Here is a 19,581-nt window from a genome sequence, read left to right as displayed (position 1 = left end):
CTCACGCAAAGTTAACACAAAAATTTATAGCAATCAAAACAAAATTAGACATCACAACAAAGTCAGTGGTCAGAACAGAGTGGTCACCACAGAACCAAAGATGGACCCTTCAGTCAGATAACAATAGTCAAGAAGGGCAAGACTTGTGGCAGCTTGGCACAAAAGCTAAATAGCCTTCTTTTCAAATCTAGAAGAGACCTAAGCTGGGAACAAAAATTCTCAAAACAGTCAGGGAAAAAACATACATTTTGATAAGAGGAAGTGTTCCTAGGAAGTCAGAGAATCCTTGGAATAAAATTACAATCTCTGAAGAAGCTAACAGTTTGGGGTTTTTTTGTCTCTCTTGCAGAAGGCAGTATTCTAGTGTATGGCTTTGGTTGATTGGTTGGTTGTTTTTTTTTTTGCTATTACTCAAATTCAAAACAAACAGAACAAAAAACTTAAAAAAGAAATCTAGGGCCTTAAAAAAAATAAAAAAGAAAAAAGGAACTTACTGGAAAGAATATACTGCAGGAAATAATGCTCATCTTCAGACAAATAAAGTTTGAAATGATGTAGTTTTTTAAGTTTCCACATCAGTCTATATAGGCCTTTTTAAGTAGAGTAGTTGTGTTCTGAAGCATCAACTTAGCTGATATTTTGGGGTATTTTTTTTTTGTATTCCTATCCAGTACTAGTAATATACAACACACAGTAATTCTGTGTGACAAACGTGTCATGGTAATGGAATAATAGCTGTGCCCCTAGTGTTAAGTATAATAAATAATTGCAGTTGGTCCCTATAATGATATCCTATATGATTTCCATCTTAAAATGTATCTGTCAACATATATCATCACATTACTATATATGAATAAATCTTACAGGATGATGTGGTTGTCACTGAATTGCTCACCATTGCTTCAAGGAAAAAATCTAAAGTAAGCTTTGAAGATTAATACAGCTTTGTGTATTTCTTTACATAACTTACCAGTGTATTTTTTAGAGCAAGTACCTGGGGGTATTAGTAAAAGTGATCCATCTCTGTGGGTTTTCATTTTTATACCGCTTTTGTTAACTGAATATAATGGAGTGTTCCCAATAAAGTTTCAAGACACTCAGGTAGGTTTTGAGAATATATATTGTCTTTGAAATACAAAAATGTATCAAGATGAAAAAAAATACAGATTTCAGAACATAAATACTTTAAAGAAGACTGTTCTTGTGCTAATATTCTTGCCTTCGGTATAATTATTAAAGCAGCATAGATTATGGTAATATGATTTCATTTCTTAGTGCTAATTGTGCCAACTCAATAATGAATTTGGGGAACAAAAATAACTTTCATACCTAAGAAATAGTAAAAGTTTGAAAGATGAAATGGATGGGATGTTGTGTCCGATATCAACCATATTGACAGCAGGTCAAGGGAGGTGATCCCTGCCCTCTTCCCAGCACTTATGAAGTCACATCTGGAGTGCTGGGTTCAGTTCTGGCCTTCTCAGTACAAAAGAGTCATGGACAGTCAAAGTCCAGTGAAGGCCACCAAGATGAGTAAAAGACTGAAGTATCTCTTCTGTGAGGAAAGTACAAACACTTTTAGTTGCAGTTCTGTGTTCCTACTTTCCTTGATGCTTACTTGCTCAGTTACGTTATCAGATTGTATCTAAGCTTGGTGTCTGACCAAGCCTCTACATTCTGCAGAGAGCTGTGGAAGGTTTCTAGATTGTGCTGGAAATTAGTTTTGGGATTCACTGAGTACGCATGACTGATGTTCTGAAAGAGACAGCAAGGGATGCAATCTTGACTTTCTGGCAGTGTATGAAAGTATGCACAAGCAAACCCAGAAGTTATACCAGGTATACCAGTGAAACATGTACCTAGGCCTCTCTCTAGACATATATTATATCAGCATCAACTCTGAGCTTACTTAGACAAGCTGACCTGAGAAACAGAAGGGTTGGGTAAGTTACACCCTCTTAATAGGGATAGCAGTGACCACATAATCTCTAGACATACTGACTCCTGCACCGTCCCTTGGGCTGCTCTTTTGTGCGTCATCTCTAGAGTAGGTCAGTGGCTGTAAAGCACATACTGGTCTCCAGGGAGAGAACAGAAAACCCTGATCTCTCATACCCTTGAGACCTCTCCTTAACTATCATCTCCATTTTCCTCAAGTCATCATCATATATGCATAATTTGACTCTTTCACAGATAATTCGTGTTCGTCACACATCTTTAAAAATAATTATACCTTACATAAATGAAAAAGGCAAGGAGAGACCAAACAATTGGGGGAAAAAAGGAAGAGGGAGTAAGGATTTGGCTTCTCTGAGCAAATGACATGTAATTTCCAAGAACTTGAGAAGGAATAGTTATGTTGCCTTTAGGACTCGTTCATTTATTTTAAAAATATATTTTTCAAAATTTAATTTGTGGTTTCAGGAGCTAAGTATAGACAATTGCATAATGTCCTTTTAGAAACTGATGACTAAGAATGATCACTCTAAATGAATATAGCAGCATGGAGTTTGTTAAAATATAATTACAAGTTTAAATTTTTCCAACATTGGTTAGGCTAAATATAACATGCATACTGTAAGAGCAAAAGCTATACTCCTTAAGATGTGATGATAAGAACCAACAGAACACAAAGGGACCTATCAAAGTTACTCTGGGAACAGAGTTAAAGAATTTGTGGTTCGTAAAGCACATCATTTTTCAAAAATATTTGTTTCTGAAATTCTCTTTATGGCCTTTCAAGGTGTCTCTTATGTTTATCAACAGCATTTTTTTCCATTTTTTTTCCATCAGGTGTTTCATTCCAAATGCCTATGCTGCTCTCTTCACTGCTGCTCTGGTGCCATTAATGTGCTTGGTGGTGGTTTTTGTGGTGTTCATCCACGCCTACCAGGTGACTCCTCAATGGAAGGCATATGACGATATCTTCAGAGGAAGAACAAATGCAGCAGGTATGATTTGTTGGCTACCCCTGTGCAAACAAGTTGTACTTTCAAGCAGTACAGACTGTTCTCACCAGTTCAGAGAACCCCACCTGAAACCATAGTTCGGTAGATACCTACACACTTAGTTTAAGATTAGGCCTGCTAGTGTCCCTTTGAAGTCTGTGAAAGTACTTTGATGATAAAAGTTATGCAGATGCTTAACGGTCTGAGGGGAATAAAAATGTGTAAAACCTAGAACAAGAAATTAGTATCACTGGCTTTGTGACTAAGTTTAGTGTAGCTAAAGAGAACAGAAATAAAACAAAGCACTGCCCTGCTTGGAGCACTGTGTCCCCATGCCAGGTTTTGGCTGGGGATACTGAACATCCTGTCCCAAGGAAGTCTGGGGGTGCTCAGGTGAAATGACTGCCCACTTGCAGAGCATGATAACCTATGGATGCTCAACCAAGTGATGGGCACAGCTTCAGTCCCTGTGTTTTGCAGTGTATTTGGTAGCTGCAAAGCCATGCACAGGATGTGCTGTACACTGGACTGTTTGGAGTTAATGCTTCTGTTTTGATACTTCCTATGCTATTTGCAACTGAAACATGCTTGAAAGGAAAGATCTGTCTTGTGCAAAACAGGAAGTTTCAGTTGGCCTCCTCCGTCAGAACAATTTCAAGTACAACAATGTTCCCAAAATAAAATTGCGTCAGTTTAGACCAATACTCTAATAATAATAGGACACTCTGTGGGAAGCTTGGAATATTTCTTTTGTCTTCATTGTATTTTTTAAAAAGAATATGAGTTTTATAACCTAGTGCAAATCATTTTTTTGTATTTGGGGTCCTTTTTAATGACACAGTGTTTGCTTGACTAAGACCTATATGCATTTGGATAAGGTCTGATGATATTCAAGACCTTAGTGGCACTCTTTCATTTCTCTCGGATATAAATGCACAGAGGTGGCTCCTCTTGTCAGTCATTCAGTTAATTTATTTATAATTTACGTTGTTTGGGTATCTCTAGGGATATTCCTTATTAATATGTTGAGGGTTAAGGCTTGTCTCAGAGCAGTTAAACTAAGGAAAATAGCAAACTGAATATTGAAACAATGTGATAAATAAAATTGTCTTGCAAAATGGCAGAAAGTACTAAAAGAAATTATAACTGCAGGACTTAAACACATGGAATAGTAGGGTTGGAACAAATCTTTGACTTAGCATAGGATTCTGGGCATTTCCTTTCTTCAACAGAATCTAGAAAATGCCAAATCTCAGAAGAAAAGAAAAAAAAATGGGAACAGAAAAGTTCAGTAAGATTTTTTTTTTTTTTAAAGTCAGTTGTAACTTTTACTACTTGTCCACCTGCAAGGCAAACTGCTGTTTTGCTACCAAAGAGGTTTTGTAAGCACAAATGAAATACTCCATACAGTGACAGTGGGAGCAGATTTTAAAGAGGAAAAGAAGCTGTCTCCTGCAATTTATGGTGCCCAAGATTGTATAAGCAGTCTCTGTGTAGCTGTGTTTATGGGGTAAGCTTCTAGAGAGAAAACGTGGTGATTTCTGTACTTTGTAACATTGCCTATAACTACGTAACAGAATAACTGTTAACTAAAGGCCTCTGACTTTTTTGACTGAGTATTCCTCTTCTGAAATTAAAGGTTGTGGTAGTATATTTACAGTCTTTTTAATGTCTTATGGGTATATAGTACTTTATAAAACATATTCAAAGGCAGTTTGCAGTGGTAAGGCCCAGTATCCACTTATAACTCTTGAATCTTGATGTTGACTCAGCTGATTCTATCTTCTTACAAAATCACTGGGAGCTGCTCCTGCTCGTGTTATTGTAGCCATGTAAATGGCTGCTGTGGGAAACATTTTTCACACCAGCAAAGTTGTCTGCAATCAGCTTCATGATGATATCTTACTTTTGAAACATAGAGGGAGCCTTGGCTTATGCCTGCATCAAGTTCTGGCTTACAAGACACTATGTGTTAGGAAGGTCTTTTGGCAATGTTGCCTCCTTAAGTTGCACATACATCCATGATTATTCTGTTTTCTTATGGCAATGAATAAGCCAGGGTTTCTCTCTGTTTCATCCAAAACCAGGGGAAAGGTGGAGCCACCAAGCAACAGTTTATCTATGTCAAAGGACTCAGAAAATTCAAGACAGATGACATCAGTTGCTCTTCCCTTTTCTACCAATACAGTCACTCCATTATAGAAGGCCACCACATTTTTCTTCTGCAGCTATTAGAGTTAATTCTGTAAATTCTGTAAAACATCTTGCTGAACTTAGTCAGCAGCACAGTTTTTTGCTATTTATTTCTGTCCTAGGAGCAGAGAGTTTATTGCTACCCACACTAAAGGATACTCTTGTGTATTTTTAATTTCCCAAGCGCAGAATAACAATGCTGGGTTTCACCATATATGCGTAAAAGAAAATGTTTGGTAGCTGCAAAGAGGATCTGTTTGTAGACAGATAAATATTTTCTTGCAAAACTATGAGATATAATTGGAGGGGTTATTTACTTATATTTGTGCACAGAAGCCCATTTTTAATTGTACCTCCTTTTCTGTCATGCATATATTCTTCCTAGTCCTCTGGATTTGTCCTGGGTACCCTTAATTAAATTCTCATCTCATACCCTATGCTGGTAGTTTCAAGAAAACACCGTGGCCCAAAGACAGCTAGCCCAGCAAAAATCTGCTTTCAGTAATTGCTGTCAATTCCTTTGGCAGTGGTCTGTGATCTTCGAAGAGGGTGTTAATACTCTTTACTTGTGAGTAGGCCATCAGTGTAAAAGAATATGATTAAAACAAGGTTGTAGTGTAGAATAAACACAAGTAAATAGGGTTTGTAAATATATCAAATCTTAATTTGAGCAATATGCCCACTTCTCATTACCCTGTCTGGAACACTAAATATGTGAGGTTGCCCTCTCATGCTCTTTTTTACTGTTCCAGAATTGCTCTGTTACTGGTCATGTTGGTTAACATGGTGATTGATATAGTTTACCTAGCTCAGGGAATTTTTCTCAACAGTAGAGAGCTCAAAAAAGGGCAGTGGGAGAGTCAAGAATTTGTTATCTCTTAGAGCAGTCAGCTCTTCCTTCTCAAAAGTGAATGTTGGAAAGAAAAGTGCGAAAGGTAGAAAAAACTGTGAAAGCTGATTTTCAAGGAATGCTAACTCTACGTCTAGTGTACTCATTCAGAGATAGGAATTGTGTTTGCTCAAAAAGTGTCTTTACTTTGTACTGGTTCTGTTTGCCAGCCTTTCAGTAAACATGTTCTGTTGGCTGACTGTCCTGCTGTATATAGAAAACACCTTCTCAAAAGTTAGCCTTGACAGGAGACAAATCAGAAGCATTCATTGGATAAACAGCCTTTGCGTTAACTAATATTTAAGTTTGCGCCCCAGGACATGCTTGGCCCTCCTGACTGCCAGGGCACTGCTGACTCATATTCAACTTGCCACTGATCAGGACCTGCAGGTCCCTTGCCATGGCGCTGCTTTCCAGTGTCTCATTCCCAGTCTGTGCATACATCCAGGGTTGTCCCATCCCAGGTGCAGAATCCAGCACTTTCCCTTGTTGAACTTCATATGGTTGATGGTTGCCAAGTGCTCTGATTTGTTGGGGTCTCTCTTCAGGGCCTCCCTGCCTTCAAGGGAGTCAAAAGCTCTTCCCAGTTTTGTATCATCTGTGAACGTGCTTAGTATCCCTTCCAGTCCTGTGTCTAAGTCATTTATGAAGATGTTGAAGAGCATGGGGCTGAGGATGGAGCCCTGTGAAATGCCACTAGTGACAGGTCCTACTATGCAAATACAGAAAATGAATAGTAACAAGACAGCAATCCAATATACATGATATATACCTTTTATAATAACCTTTTACAATTTCACAAAAATATTTAAAAATGTAACATAACAACTTGATTTTTTTCTGATAATTGTAAATAGATGAGTTTCATTATTGAATGAATCTTGAACTAACTTAATTTTCATGCCCTACTTATTAAATATGAAATAGAACTTACCTGCATCAGATATCATAATTGTAAAAGAATTAATGTAAAGATTAAAACTTCATGTTGCCAAAATAGAACTCCATGAAGAATGCCTTAGATACTTAGTTGTAAAATTTTAACTACCTACTTGCATGTTCCTTCATATAAATTTCTTTAATGTAAAATCATAGAATGGTTAGGGTTTGAAGATCGTCTAGTTCCAATCTCCAAATATATTTGTTGTGTTAGCAGTATGCAATTCCTAGTCACAACAGAACATGGTAACTAATCTGCTTATACCTACTACTATCTGATGTTCTCAAGAAACAAGTAAACCCACAAAATGTGAGTGCAGGACGTTCCAAATATGCTTCTGTGCTCAGAAAATTATGTTGAGGACAGGACTTTTGATTGCAAGTGAGAATGTATGTCTAAACATGTAGTTTTGTGTCTTCCCTATCCTGTAAGATAGATGCTAAAATCTTTATCTCAATTCATAAGATAAATATTATGTACCCAAGAGAATCAAATGAACAGTGAATTGCAGGAATGCTTTCATCTTGAAATGGCAATATGCATCTAGAAATCAAGAACCAGATATTGGCTACTTCTGAACTAAGAGTTATGGACAGTATTCACAGTATTCATCACACACACTGGATATAATATTTTAGTCTTCATAATGCTCCAGGAGCTTTTCTTTTTTGTAATTAGGAGAAAAACAAATCTTTGCCTTCAAGATTTTTTACAAATACTGTTAGGACAAAATGCACAAGCATAATTAGAAGCTGAAATAAATAACTAAGATCTGAATAAGACAATAACATAAATACTACATCTTCACTCATGTAATTTAGATTGCTTCCACTGTGCTTCACGTGTCCAAATTAGCTGTTTTCCTTCAAAGAAATCTGCAGAAGCAAGGTCAGGTACATGAGTTGTGACTGCGTAGTTGCAAATTTAGCACTCATTTAATATTTTTAATAATGGATCTAAATAATTTTGTTATGTGGAGATACATAGGCTCAAATTTTTCTTTATTCTTTTGATTTGCTACTTTTCTGGGATTTGCCATGTTTCTTGCATAACAATAATAGCATAAGCTATGATAAAATGCTCCTTTTTCATTTTATTATAACGTCTTAAAGATGTATGTGAAAGTTTGCCAAAACCCTGAAATTTAGTGCTAGAGAGGCTAGTCTTCTATGATTTTGAAGCAGTGATGTATTTCTTATGCTTAATAGGCTTTTCTTTTAGAAAGTATCCTTTAATCTCAAAGTTTTCCTTGCCACGAGGAGGAGCAGATCAAAAAATATAAATTAACAAAAAATAATATTTTAACATGTTTTTTTACTTCCTATTTCTACAAACTATCAATGAACATTTTTTTCCAGTTGGATTTAATGGGCATGGAGATACCATCTTTCTGGTTTTCAGTATCTGATACTGTTGAATTCTGCACATTCCCAGTCAGAAATCAGTGGTTTTGTTATGATTTATTGATTGCATGTTCTTGGTGGTGTTATTTTGTTCTCTGAACTTTATGAGAGAAATCTGTTTTGTTTGTTTGTTTGTTTTTTAATTTTGACCACAAATCCTGTTACCAAACTCCTTTTTTTTTACTGCAGCTGTCAAAAACAACTGAAAACAGCCAGCAGGATTTGGAGCACTGTTATTCAAGCTTATTTTTAAAAAAAATGTTTCTGTGGCATTTTTATATTTACATTGCTAAGTTTAACTGATGACTTCTTAAGCAATAGCCTGTAAATATTTTACTAATTTAGGTCTCCCACAAATTGTGGAAATTCTGTGAAGCAACACACTCTCCCCAGTTATCTGGGAAAAATTGTCTGTAAAGGTCTTTCAGGTTTTGCTGTAAGCCTTCATGTTTAGCCAAGAACTGTTAAAAGCAATTAATGTTCCATTATCAGTTGCAGTTTAACAGCCTAAAGAGAAGACACATAGTACATATTTACAGGTAAACTCAGAAGATAATTAAAGCTGTATTATTCAATTGCTTCATTTATTGAATTTCTTATTTATTAAAAAAAAGAAAAAACAAAAGGAAAAAAAGAAAGAAAAAGACATAATATGGACCAGCACTGTGATGAGAATACAGACATTTCATATATTATGGAAGCACAGTTCATTCTTTTTTTTCCACAATTAAATCATATAGATGTTTTCTGCAAAGACACATTCTGCATTACACTTCAGAGCACTAATATTATTCAATAATTTTCAGTTTTCTGAATTTCATTTGATTTATCATTTTTCGTTGCTCAGACTTGTTGTTCTGGAGAATTTTTTCACTAATATCAGGGAAGGAAGGAAGGAATTTGGAAGGAATTCGGAAGGAAGGAAGGAAGGAATTCGGAAGGAAGGAAGGAAGGAAGGAATTTGGAAGGAAGGAAGGAATTCGGAAGGAAGGAAGGAAGGAATTCGGAAGGAAGGAAGGAATTCGGAAGGAAGGAAGGAAGGAATTCGGAAGGAATTCGGAAGGAATTCGGAAGGAAGGAAGGAAGGAAGGAAGGAAGGAAGGAATTCAGAATTCGGAAGGAAGGAAGGAATTCGGAAGGAAGGAAGGAAGAAAGGAAGGAAGGAAGGAAGGAAGGAAGGAATTCGGAAGGAAGGAAGGAATTCGGAAGGAATTCGGAAGGAAGGAATTCGGAAGGAAGGAATTCGGAAGGAATTCGGAAGGAAGGAATTCGGAAGGAAGGAATTCGGAAGGAATTCGGAAGGAAGGAAGGAAGGAAGGAATTCGGAAGGAAGGAAGGAAGGAAGGAAGGAAGGAAGGAAGGAAAGGAAGGAAGGGAAGGAAGGAAGGGAAGGAAGGAAGGAAGGTCGGTGTTCAGGTTTCATAGGGCTTATACTTCTGCTTTGATGCCTTTAAGTGAGTTGTTGGTTAATTAAGATAGCAGTTTTCCTCTCTAAGTGCTTGTTCATTGCTGTTCCTAACTTTAATGTAAAAAACCTACAAAACAGGAAGGCATTTTTCAAAAACTTTTCACTATGCACCATGAGCAGTTGTTGACTGAAATTGTCCGGGAGGTTTTCATCACTTCTTCCCTGCCTGGTAAAACAGGTTGTATAAGGTACCATCAAACTATTCATTCATAGTCAATTGGCACTACACAAGGATGAGAGGCTAACCATAGCAACTGTCCCTTCATTAGTGAAGTTACAATGCCATGTATGAATGTACCTCAATCTTCAACTTGCTGTTAGGTGAGCTATTGAAAGTATGACAGTGCATCATGGTGCAAGGCTCCTCCTCATCTTCTTGTTCCTCTTCACAGTTGCTTCCACTACTTTCTTCTTCAATGCTGCTCATCTTCCCAGCCTTGGTCTACCAGGAGGCCATATGGCTCTTAGTGCTCTCATACGCAGAAGCTGGCAGGTATCCCCTTCCCATGATTTCCAAAAGATTTGTATTGTGCATACAAAGGCAGTCAATGGACAGGATGCATTTGGTACTGGAATTTTTTTTTTTTCACTGCAGTGTCTGAAGCAGCACTATTCAACTGGCAAAATCTAGACCCCAGCTATGAATAAATTTTAGGCAGTTTCATCCTGTGTTCTAAAATTTAGTGTCTATCACCACTTTTCCAATCCTTTCAGGCACATGAATGTGACAAGTGTTGCAGTTCTCATTTCTGAAGAATTCATGAAGAGACTGACTTGAACCACAGTCCTGTGGAGTTAAAATTCTTTGTGGACCTCAGTAACCAGCCTTCTTAGGTTGCAGTAGGTGTGGGTGTAGACATAGGAGCCTCATCATGAAATTATTTTTCTCAGTAGGTCATTAAAAACCATGGAATCATAGAATGGCTTGGGTTGGAAGGGTCTTTTAAAGGTTATCTAGTCCTACCTCCCTGCAATGAGCAGGGACATCTTCAGATGACTTAAAATGCAACAGAGGATGAAACTTTAAACTGTCACCAGTAAAGACTTTTCTTTGTCTTTTTTTTTAATTTCAGAATTTATTTTCTATTTATTTCAGAAATATAGAATTGTGAGGGTTTAGTTTGTTACAAATTTAAAAACACTGTTGGTGAAATCATAACTCTTTGGAAACATTCCATGTTTTGTTTCCTGCTGTTTCTTGTTCTTGCTTCTACTATAAGGAAACTAAACAGCAAACATAAGGCTGATGGCTTTTTCAGCTGGGCAATCTGGCATTTTATTACTTGAGTCTTATGATGTTACTGTAGAGTTCCTTGCACTGATAATTCCTTTGAACCATCAAAGTTCACTATAACTGGTTCAACATGATTTTGTGAAAGAAAAGTCCCCTGAAGATTACTAAATAGAAAAAAAAAAAACCTTGGATCTGGTTAAGGAAGTTCCTGAGTTGTAAATAGGAGGATTGCTGGGAGACGTATCATATCTGGCCAACTTTTTTGGCCCTTCGTGAAGGCAAGGCCAGGCAAACTTTTTATATACTGAGTACAGTTCCTCTTAGGTTCTTGGTTAGGTTCTTGAGGTAATTAATTTTTTACATCATCCTTATATTTTTCCTGGTTCATGCTTTTTGTAATCTAGTCCAAACCTGTCATGAAAATATTGCAGCCTGTCTTTCAAATTCTCACCATCATTGTTTTTGTGTGAATCACTTACAAAATTTTGTGTTCACTCTAAGAACTCCCCTGCTGTAGTAAACTACAATTTTACTACCCTTAATAACTTACTACAATGTACTGCAGCCCTCAGAACAGAAAGCATTGCAGAAAAATTAATTTTATAAATAAGTTAATAAGGAAATTATCTTTTCTCAACAATGAGGAAGGAATGACAAACAGTGGATGCATCTAGTTGTTTCGTAAATTGAATGTACATAATTTCATGTAGTCAAATATCAAGCTGGACTATGGTAAGTTTTCAAACTCTGAAAGACTGCAACTAGAGCTGCATAAGCTGTATTTATCTGTATTGACTTTGTCAACTCTGTCAGTGTTTCTTAGGCTTATGGTAAGGAAAAGGCGAGATATTTCTGGGAAAGACACGAACAGTCAGGACAATGACATATACATGCACACATACATTTATATGTATTTAAGGAGTGTGTGGACTACCAGTTGCTTAAATAAAATCTTCCATCACTCCTAGTATTAAAAAGCGGTGTGATAACTGCACAAAACCCAGCATGGTTGGGTTATATAATACCCAACAGAACTGCTTGTCAGTGTCTCAGTTACATCACAGTGATGTTGAGCTGCCTTCTCCACATCAGTCTTATCCAAGTAGTCTAGAGGCACCTGCTTGCACTCGGACTTAGAGTAAAAGTTATGTCAGTGAAGGTTCATCTACTCAGAATCACCCTTTGGGGCTTTTTTGGGAGGGAGTTGTTGCTTTTATTTTCATAAGAAGAAAACTACAAATAATTAGACTATCTTGGTTCGTATCAAGCCTATTTATTGGCATCCTTTTCCTTTGTGCAATGCTGATTTTACAAACTTAAAGTAATTTGTTGCTTATTTTCTGATATGTTCACTCTAATTATTAAGCTTCTGTTTGATCAAAATTCAACAAATGGGTATAGAGAACTCAAACATCAAGGCTTTAAAAGCTGCCAAAGTTTCAACTCTGTATTAGCTCTTTACAATACTGGTAACAAGGCAATTGTTACCAATTAAGAAAAAAACCAGAAGCATAAACTGTAACAATATTCAGCATGTGGCAAAAAGCAGGCATCTTTATACTTTTTCTTGTTAAAATATTGTGTTTGTATGACTTAGGGTATTGTCTACATTCTAAGGCCCTTACTGTTTGTACAGTATTAAACAAAACAGCTAAAGGGCTCTCAAACTGCTGCTTCTGGAATAATGCCTGTCAAAAACATATCCCCAGTCTTTGCTGATGCTGCCTAACTAAAGTGGGGAAGAGCAATGCCTAGCCAACCACCTCTGCCCCAATGTGTGCAGACCTGGCAAACATGGACTTTGAATTCTGCTACAAACATGGTCAACACAGGGGCTGGCTCTTGTCAGTAGGAGAAACATGTGGGGGTGAAAACTAACTTTTGCTTTCCTTATTGCAAACTTTGCCCCTGCAGACATCTTCCTGCAAGCATTCCCTAAATCTTTTATCCTATAAATAAAGTGAGGAACATAAAATGGGGATGTATGTGTGCATGATTAAAGACAGATTCTGCACATATTTTTAAAGGCAAATGAAATTAACTGGTTCAAAGTCTATCTTGGGAGTCTCCTGGGCTGAGAGGAGGTTGTCACTCTTATTTATGGGGTCAGATGTCTTATATATGACTTGAAGGAGAAAATAACAACAAATCAAAGAATAAGTTATTCTTAGAATATCCTACAACCTTATAAGTGGCCAGAGCTGGGGCTGGTTATGTATCCATAATACCTTTCCTTTTCTCCCTTTCCTCTCAATTCTTAGAAATCCATTTTCTCTCAAAATTTCCAGAGCTTGCCAAGAGTTCTTCCATTCTTCTCCAAAGTTCAGCATATTTTCTGATGCCATGTGTGCTCTTCCCACCACTTGGTTTGCTGAGCTGTGCCCCCTCTGCCCCTCACACCTCTCTGTCCCCTGACAGTGTCCTCCTGCTGGTTTTCTGATTCCAGGATGGGGTCCTAAAAGCACTGGGACCACCCAACTAGGGCAGGAGAACAAGCTCCAAGGTGGGCCAGACACAGCAAAACCGTGTCCTGTGTCAGTAATGCTTTAAAAAGTGTTTTTCAGAGGGCACACCAGCTGAAATCCTGTGTTTGTGGTTTGCAGAGATCCCCTTGGTCTTGTACCTCTTTGCTCTGATTTCTGTCACCTGGCTGTGGGGAGGACTGCACATGGCTTACCGGCACCTCTGGATGTTAGTCTTCTTCATCATCTTCAACAGCCTGCAGGTAAGAGCCAGCACCTGGTCCTTTGGTCTTCTCACAGGCCTGGGGGTGTCTTCTCCACTCACGTGTTTGTCACTTTGGCCTCACCAGGTGAACAACATCGAATAACTCACTGTGACAATGTGGAAGTGTTAATTGTGTATTCTGTTTATTTCTCAAACTGACATATGGAACGTATATTAAAGCAAGGGATCCATTGTGTTTAAACAATAGCACTATAACTGCAGAGATTTAATTTCATAGCTAATGCACTCAGAAAGAAAATTGCTTGCTTCTGTATGTAAAGTGTTACTGAGATAATTATACCAGTAAAACTGAAGTATCTACAGCCTTTGCAAAATCACTGCATATTTAAATTTTCTGTAGATGTTAACAATAATAATAATAATAATAATCCAAATATTTTATATTATATAGCCCTAAGACTGAATTTTTTTCCATTGTAAGAGGTGAACCTTGAGGATTAACTCATATAACATATATATTGGTAAAGCAAATAACTTTTATTGAAAAAAAGGCCAAATAAAGACTAAATGTTCATCATTAGTCATAAAAAATGTAAATAACCATTTCCAAAATTTTACACATGTAAGTGTTTCCACTGGGCTCTCTAGTGCATTGAACTGCATTTAATGCCATATTGCACACTGCAGAATTATGTATAGAATAGAGGTTATTGTATCACAGATGGGAAAATCTCTCTGATATCTGAAAACAGTGAAATTAGCAGAAAATGTAAAATTATATATTATGATCTTTGGAGGGCAAGTTCTTCTGCATTCAAATGTGCTCTTCTTACTCTTTTTATAATATAAATCTCTGTGATACCTTTTATTTCCCAATATTAAAAATCTTTATAGCCCATCAAACAAAAATAATTAATTAAAAAGGCATATTTTCACAAAATAGATTTATTATAAATTCAAAAGGTGGGAGTTTTCTTATGTAGTATTGGAATATTTTCAAAATTGCATCTCAGAAATATTTTTTTTTTTAAGTTGAGAAAAAAATGCACCTTATTCTCCCTGTAATATATTTGATTTTTCTGTGTATATTGTCATTTAACTGTTCTGTATATATTGGCATATATTGACATATATTGGCTCTGCTTCACCAATAGATGTGGTCTTTTTTGGCTTCTTGCCTTACTGCTAGTTCCTCATATCTGGGAAATAATTGTATATGACAACAGCCCTGCAGAAAATAATGCAGCATCTCTATTCAAATTACGTCAGTATTGGTCTTCCACATTAGGAAAAGAAACCTGTTATTTTTGTTATTTCTAGCCCTAGAGAATCAGTAAAACCTGAAATATAAAATAATTTTTTTCTTTATTCAAAGGAGGTGAAAACATTTCAAATGCATAGTCTCTTCCTGTTTATTATTTTAAATTAAAACAGATGTGTCTGGAGCTCCAACTCAAACAGTAGAAAAAAAACCTTTCTTTTCAGCTATGAGGAGATCAATAACTTATACTCCATGCTTTAAAAGCAATTTTTATCCTTTGCTGAATTTTTGTGACCTAAAACGTAATAGAACTGTATGCACTACATTTTAAAACTATTTACTAAGTGCTTTTTAAAGTATCAAGCTACCATATATTGAAAAGGGAAAGAGCTTTCTGATGTTGTGTACCCTGAGAGAAGTTTAAAAAATAGAGTAGCTCTTTCACAGTACTAGAGTTTTTAAATTTGTTTTAGTAGATGATTATGTTCAGTGCTTTGTAACTCTCTATAATAAAATAAGTTTGAAAAGTATTTCCTGAAATGCCCCTACATGTTAAATAACCATCCTATACAGAATGTTCTCCTCTTTTAAAGTTAGGATTTATCCAGTGAAGAAACGGAAAAACTGGTATGTGATTCAGGTGACCAGACATGTGGCATGAAATGAAAAACGGGGAAGGAACAAGGTGAAAAGTCTGTAGATTTCTTTAATCTATGTGTTTCCTCAAATAACCAGATACAACTAACTTAGAGAAGACATCAGTATGCAAACTCTTTGTGTAGAACAAAATTATGTGTTACAAATACTGAAAGGAAGTTAAGGTTTTGCTCTAGGCAGGTATAGCTTCAGAAAGCTTTTTAGACCATGTTCCCACTGATGAGGGGGTGGTCTTGGGGAGTACACACTTCCTGCTGAGAGTAATTCTGATCTACAGGCCAGGCTACAGGCCAGGATCATCCAGCCCATGGGCATGTCATGTCCAGTGTCCTTTGAAGATTTAATCTCAGCCCATCTGCTTGTGACTGGGAAAGGAAATGGGACTTGATAGCAGATAATGCATTTTCATAATGATAACAGTAGAAACTAGTTATCTTTGTAGTGCATTCTGTTGGCATCTTATCCTCATGTCTTTGTCAGCTCTCAGAATTGGTGATTGTTAAAACAAGGTCATTTTTCTGCAATAAAAGGTGGGTTTACCATTTATTGGTGAGCATTTCTACTATACAGCAAGCCCTGTTTCAGCTGGAAAGTAATTAATTGTTCATTAAGAGCTTTTTCATTATAGAAAAGAGGACATGAAATAGTTTACAAGAAGCAGAGGCCTGGTTCCCTGCTGCTCAGGAGCTATGAACCGGGTAACGAAGCATAACGTGACCCATTAAAATGTGTTATATGTCCAAATGGATTCAACACAGGAGATTGAAAGGACGCTGAATGTTATCCATTGTGTTTGTTTAGCCTTATGACATGCATTTCCCAGGAAATGCACTTGAAAAGTCATCCACTCAGTACAAATTGTTTCCAAGCACTTCCTGCAGGAAATAGTTCCCATCGGAGACAAGTTTATAGTATGAGCTATTCTAGTGCATGGTGGGGAAAAGCAACCCTTTCCCTGTAACTTCAGGAATAAACATGCAAATAGCTGTATGGAAGGGCAGTAGCTGATTTACAAAACAAAAAGCACATTTGGAAAACCATGAAAGAAAAAGAATAAAAAGGGTCTTTAGGATATCTGGTATTTTGAATTCCTTAGCAGTATGCACCTAATTGTCCTACCCAGACAGCATCTGTGATGCACAAACGTAACCTGTTGCTCTTACGTGAAAAGCCTCAGCTCCTCATCTTCTCCCTTGTGGAACAGAAAAAACATTTACCTCTTTTCTTAGCTTATGATTGTCAGTGTGGATTTATTCACAAGATATGTTTTCTGGGGTCAGGAGTGAAAGAATAAGCTGCTATCTTGAGTACTTCTCTCCAATGTTTGGGATTTCACAAGCTCTTTTGCATGCACTATACCCCTCTAAATGATCAACATGTTTTTCATGCAGTGAGGGGAGTGTTTCTGATTTGTGTGGCTGATGTCAACAGCAGCATATTTGCATTCTATGGATCCAAATTCAGAGCAGTGGGTGGATCTCTCCATTGTTTGCAAAGGGATTTAAGTGAGGCTTTAGACCCATTCCTAGGCTATTACCTGCAGCCAACTTTCTATGTATAATCTAGATATTTCTTTGGCTATATTTACAGCAAACTGCATGACACACTTCCATCCTCTATCTTTTTAACTTAGGGTGTATCTACACTGTAAACTACAAGGTATTAGGTATGCCATAGATATACCCCAGTCACAGTTTCTTTGTGATAAGCCCCACCATTCTCCTCTCTCAGCAATAAATTAATTAAATTTTTCAATACGTAATTTTGAATTGAAACATGAATCTTATGAAATACTGTGATATTACCCATCAACAGTATAAAAACTCAATTTTTCAGGAATTTTATATCAGGAGAAAATATAAATGGCAGCTAGTAGGTATCTATGTCATGATTAATGACAGTATTCAAAAAATCCTTATGTGTTTGTTTTGGATTATGCAGGTAAAGGTTAAAAGTCTGCCTGTTCTGTATTTGAGTATACCAGACAACTCATGCCCGTGTAATTAGCTTCAGTGTTACATGCAAAATACTTCTTCCCAAGAAACATGGGAAAAGTCTGGAAATAAGACTTGATTGGTGGTTTTCCAAACTGGGCAAATGGGCTGACTTGCCTAACACAATGTCTCAGTTTAGAGACAAATTTCAAAAAAAGTTCTGAAAGTCAACTTATTTGTAGTAGATTGCAATAGGGGAAGAGTCAGAAGTTCAGATACAAATACCTGAAAAGCCTTTAACAAGAAATATGGGCATACAGAAAACAAGTGAACAGGTGCACATACAAACCCGACATTGACTGGAGAAGATGAGGTTCACCAAATTTCATTAATTAAAATAATTAATTAAAATAATTAAAATAGCTGGGAGAAGGCAGAATGGGAGGAAAGGCTAGCTTGAGTAGAAAAGGAGACAAGATATCAAAGAAAACTAGTAGGTATGTGAGCAAAAAAAAACCCCAAATATTATAATGAGAAATACCCTATTTAAGAAACAATAGAAAAAAATAGTAGGAGGAATCAAGATGACACAGTTTTAGAAGGAAAAATAAAGTTACAAAAAGACCACATATTGTGATAGTAAAAAGTGAGTAAAGATACACTGTTTTATAAGTAGCTGCATTATATTATGCAGCAAAGAGTATAAACAAAAGTACACAGTTTATAAAGCTCATGCCAGTACCAGTCTCAAATGAAATATGTATTTTTTCCTAGAACATACTATTCAACTCTGGGATGTAACCAGGGAACACAGAGAGGACCACTGCTATAAATAGGCTCACTTCCTGTGTCTCATGACATCTTCTGAAAATGTCTGCTCTGATGAGTCAGAGGTAGACTAGGAGATCCCAAGCAGTGGTTCAGATTATCAAAGCCACACAAAACTAAACAAGATCCAGTACTAGACAGACATGAGATGCGAGTAAATGTGGCAGGCTGTAAAAGGCTGCCTACAGATTTTGCAGAAAGTGATTCTTCACTACAAATAAGCCCAGCAAACGGCAATGAAGGCCTCATAGTAATGCCTCATCTCAAAGATGAGGTGAACACTACAACTTATATCAAGGGTATCAAGAAAAGGACATATGCTTGTTCAAGTAGATACAGTCCAACCAAATCTTCTGTCAGCTGAGTGCATAAGCCAAACACAATTAAACACAGGCCAAACAATTCAAATACTACCCCAGACATGAAATAAAATACACATCCAAAGCAACTGACATCTGCATTTTGACATCTGTTCAATAAAGCTGTTTCCGGAGGCTTGGATTCTTACCTGGAAGGAAAGACAATAGTATACGTAGAGCCATTCACTTAACCTTGAAAGTTTTTTCAGTATGTGCATTTTTTTTAAAAGTAAAAATAGCTACAATAAAGCAAATAAAGAAAGCTTGTAACTTTTGAGACTTCGCACTTTTTGACATCAGCTAAACTTCTGGGTTGTAATCTTGATTGGACAGTAGCATTGGTGTGCATTATAGTAGCTGTGCAAACATACAAAGCTGTCCAAGAGACTTGATTATCCAGTGAATCAAGAGAATGCAACAATTTTATATTCCTTTCTCTATGTTTACTACCTCTTTCTTAAAGAAGAGTCCTCTCTGTTCCTAGTTACCACCTGAAACATACTCTAACACATTTTTCCTGTAATTACTTATGAAATTAAGGTAAAAGATTCCATTTAGCTATTCAAGTCCATACATAACGGACCCAAAATCAGTCTATAGCTGAAGACAAAACAAAGAAAAAAGTGGGCAGTGTCAGGTAAACATAGGAAGCATTGTTAGGATAGAACTGAATATCTCTCAAATACACATGAGAAGTTGATGTCAGAAGGGTAGTTTGTGTTTAGAGTTGTGTCTATAATGTGTTTAAATAATACACAGTGAAAGAGTGCATTGAAGTG

At 36.7% G+C, this 19,581-nt stretch overlaps 1 protein-coding gene across 11 annotated transcripts in view; it reads left to right on the top strand.

Moving 5' to 3' along the window:
• The window catches only part of ADGRV1 (adhesion G protein-coupled receptor V1), a 318,059-nt gene that overhangs the window by 236,253 nt on the left and 62,225 nt on the right, over nt 1-19,581 (top strand). For all 11 annotated transcript variants that reach the window (XM_042012970.1, XM_042012977.1, XM_042012975.1 and 8 more), the window contains 2 exons: nt 2,794-2,951; nt 13,679-13,800. In XM_042012970.1, coding sequence (XP_041868904.1) covers nt 2,794-2,951; nt 13,679-13,800 — 280 coding nt within the window. The remainder of the gene's footprint in view (nt 1-2,793; nt 2,952-13,678; nt 13,801-19,581) is intronic.

Source organism: Corvus kubaryi, unplaced genomic scaffold, assembly GCF_017639235.1.
Source record: "Corvus kubaryi isolate FWS band 111438036 unplaced genomic scaffold, C.kubaryi_AGA036_p1.0 split1-37296, whole genome shotgun sequence".
Classification (NCBI taxonomy): domain Eukaryota; kingdom Metazoa; phylum Chordata; class Aves; order Passeriformes; family Corvidae; genus Corvus; species Corvus kubaryi.
Note: the sequence above shows the minus strand (reverse complement) of the source record. Positions and strands in the feature narration are given on the sequence as shown.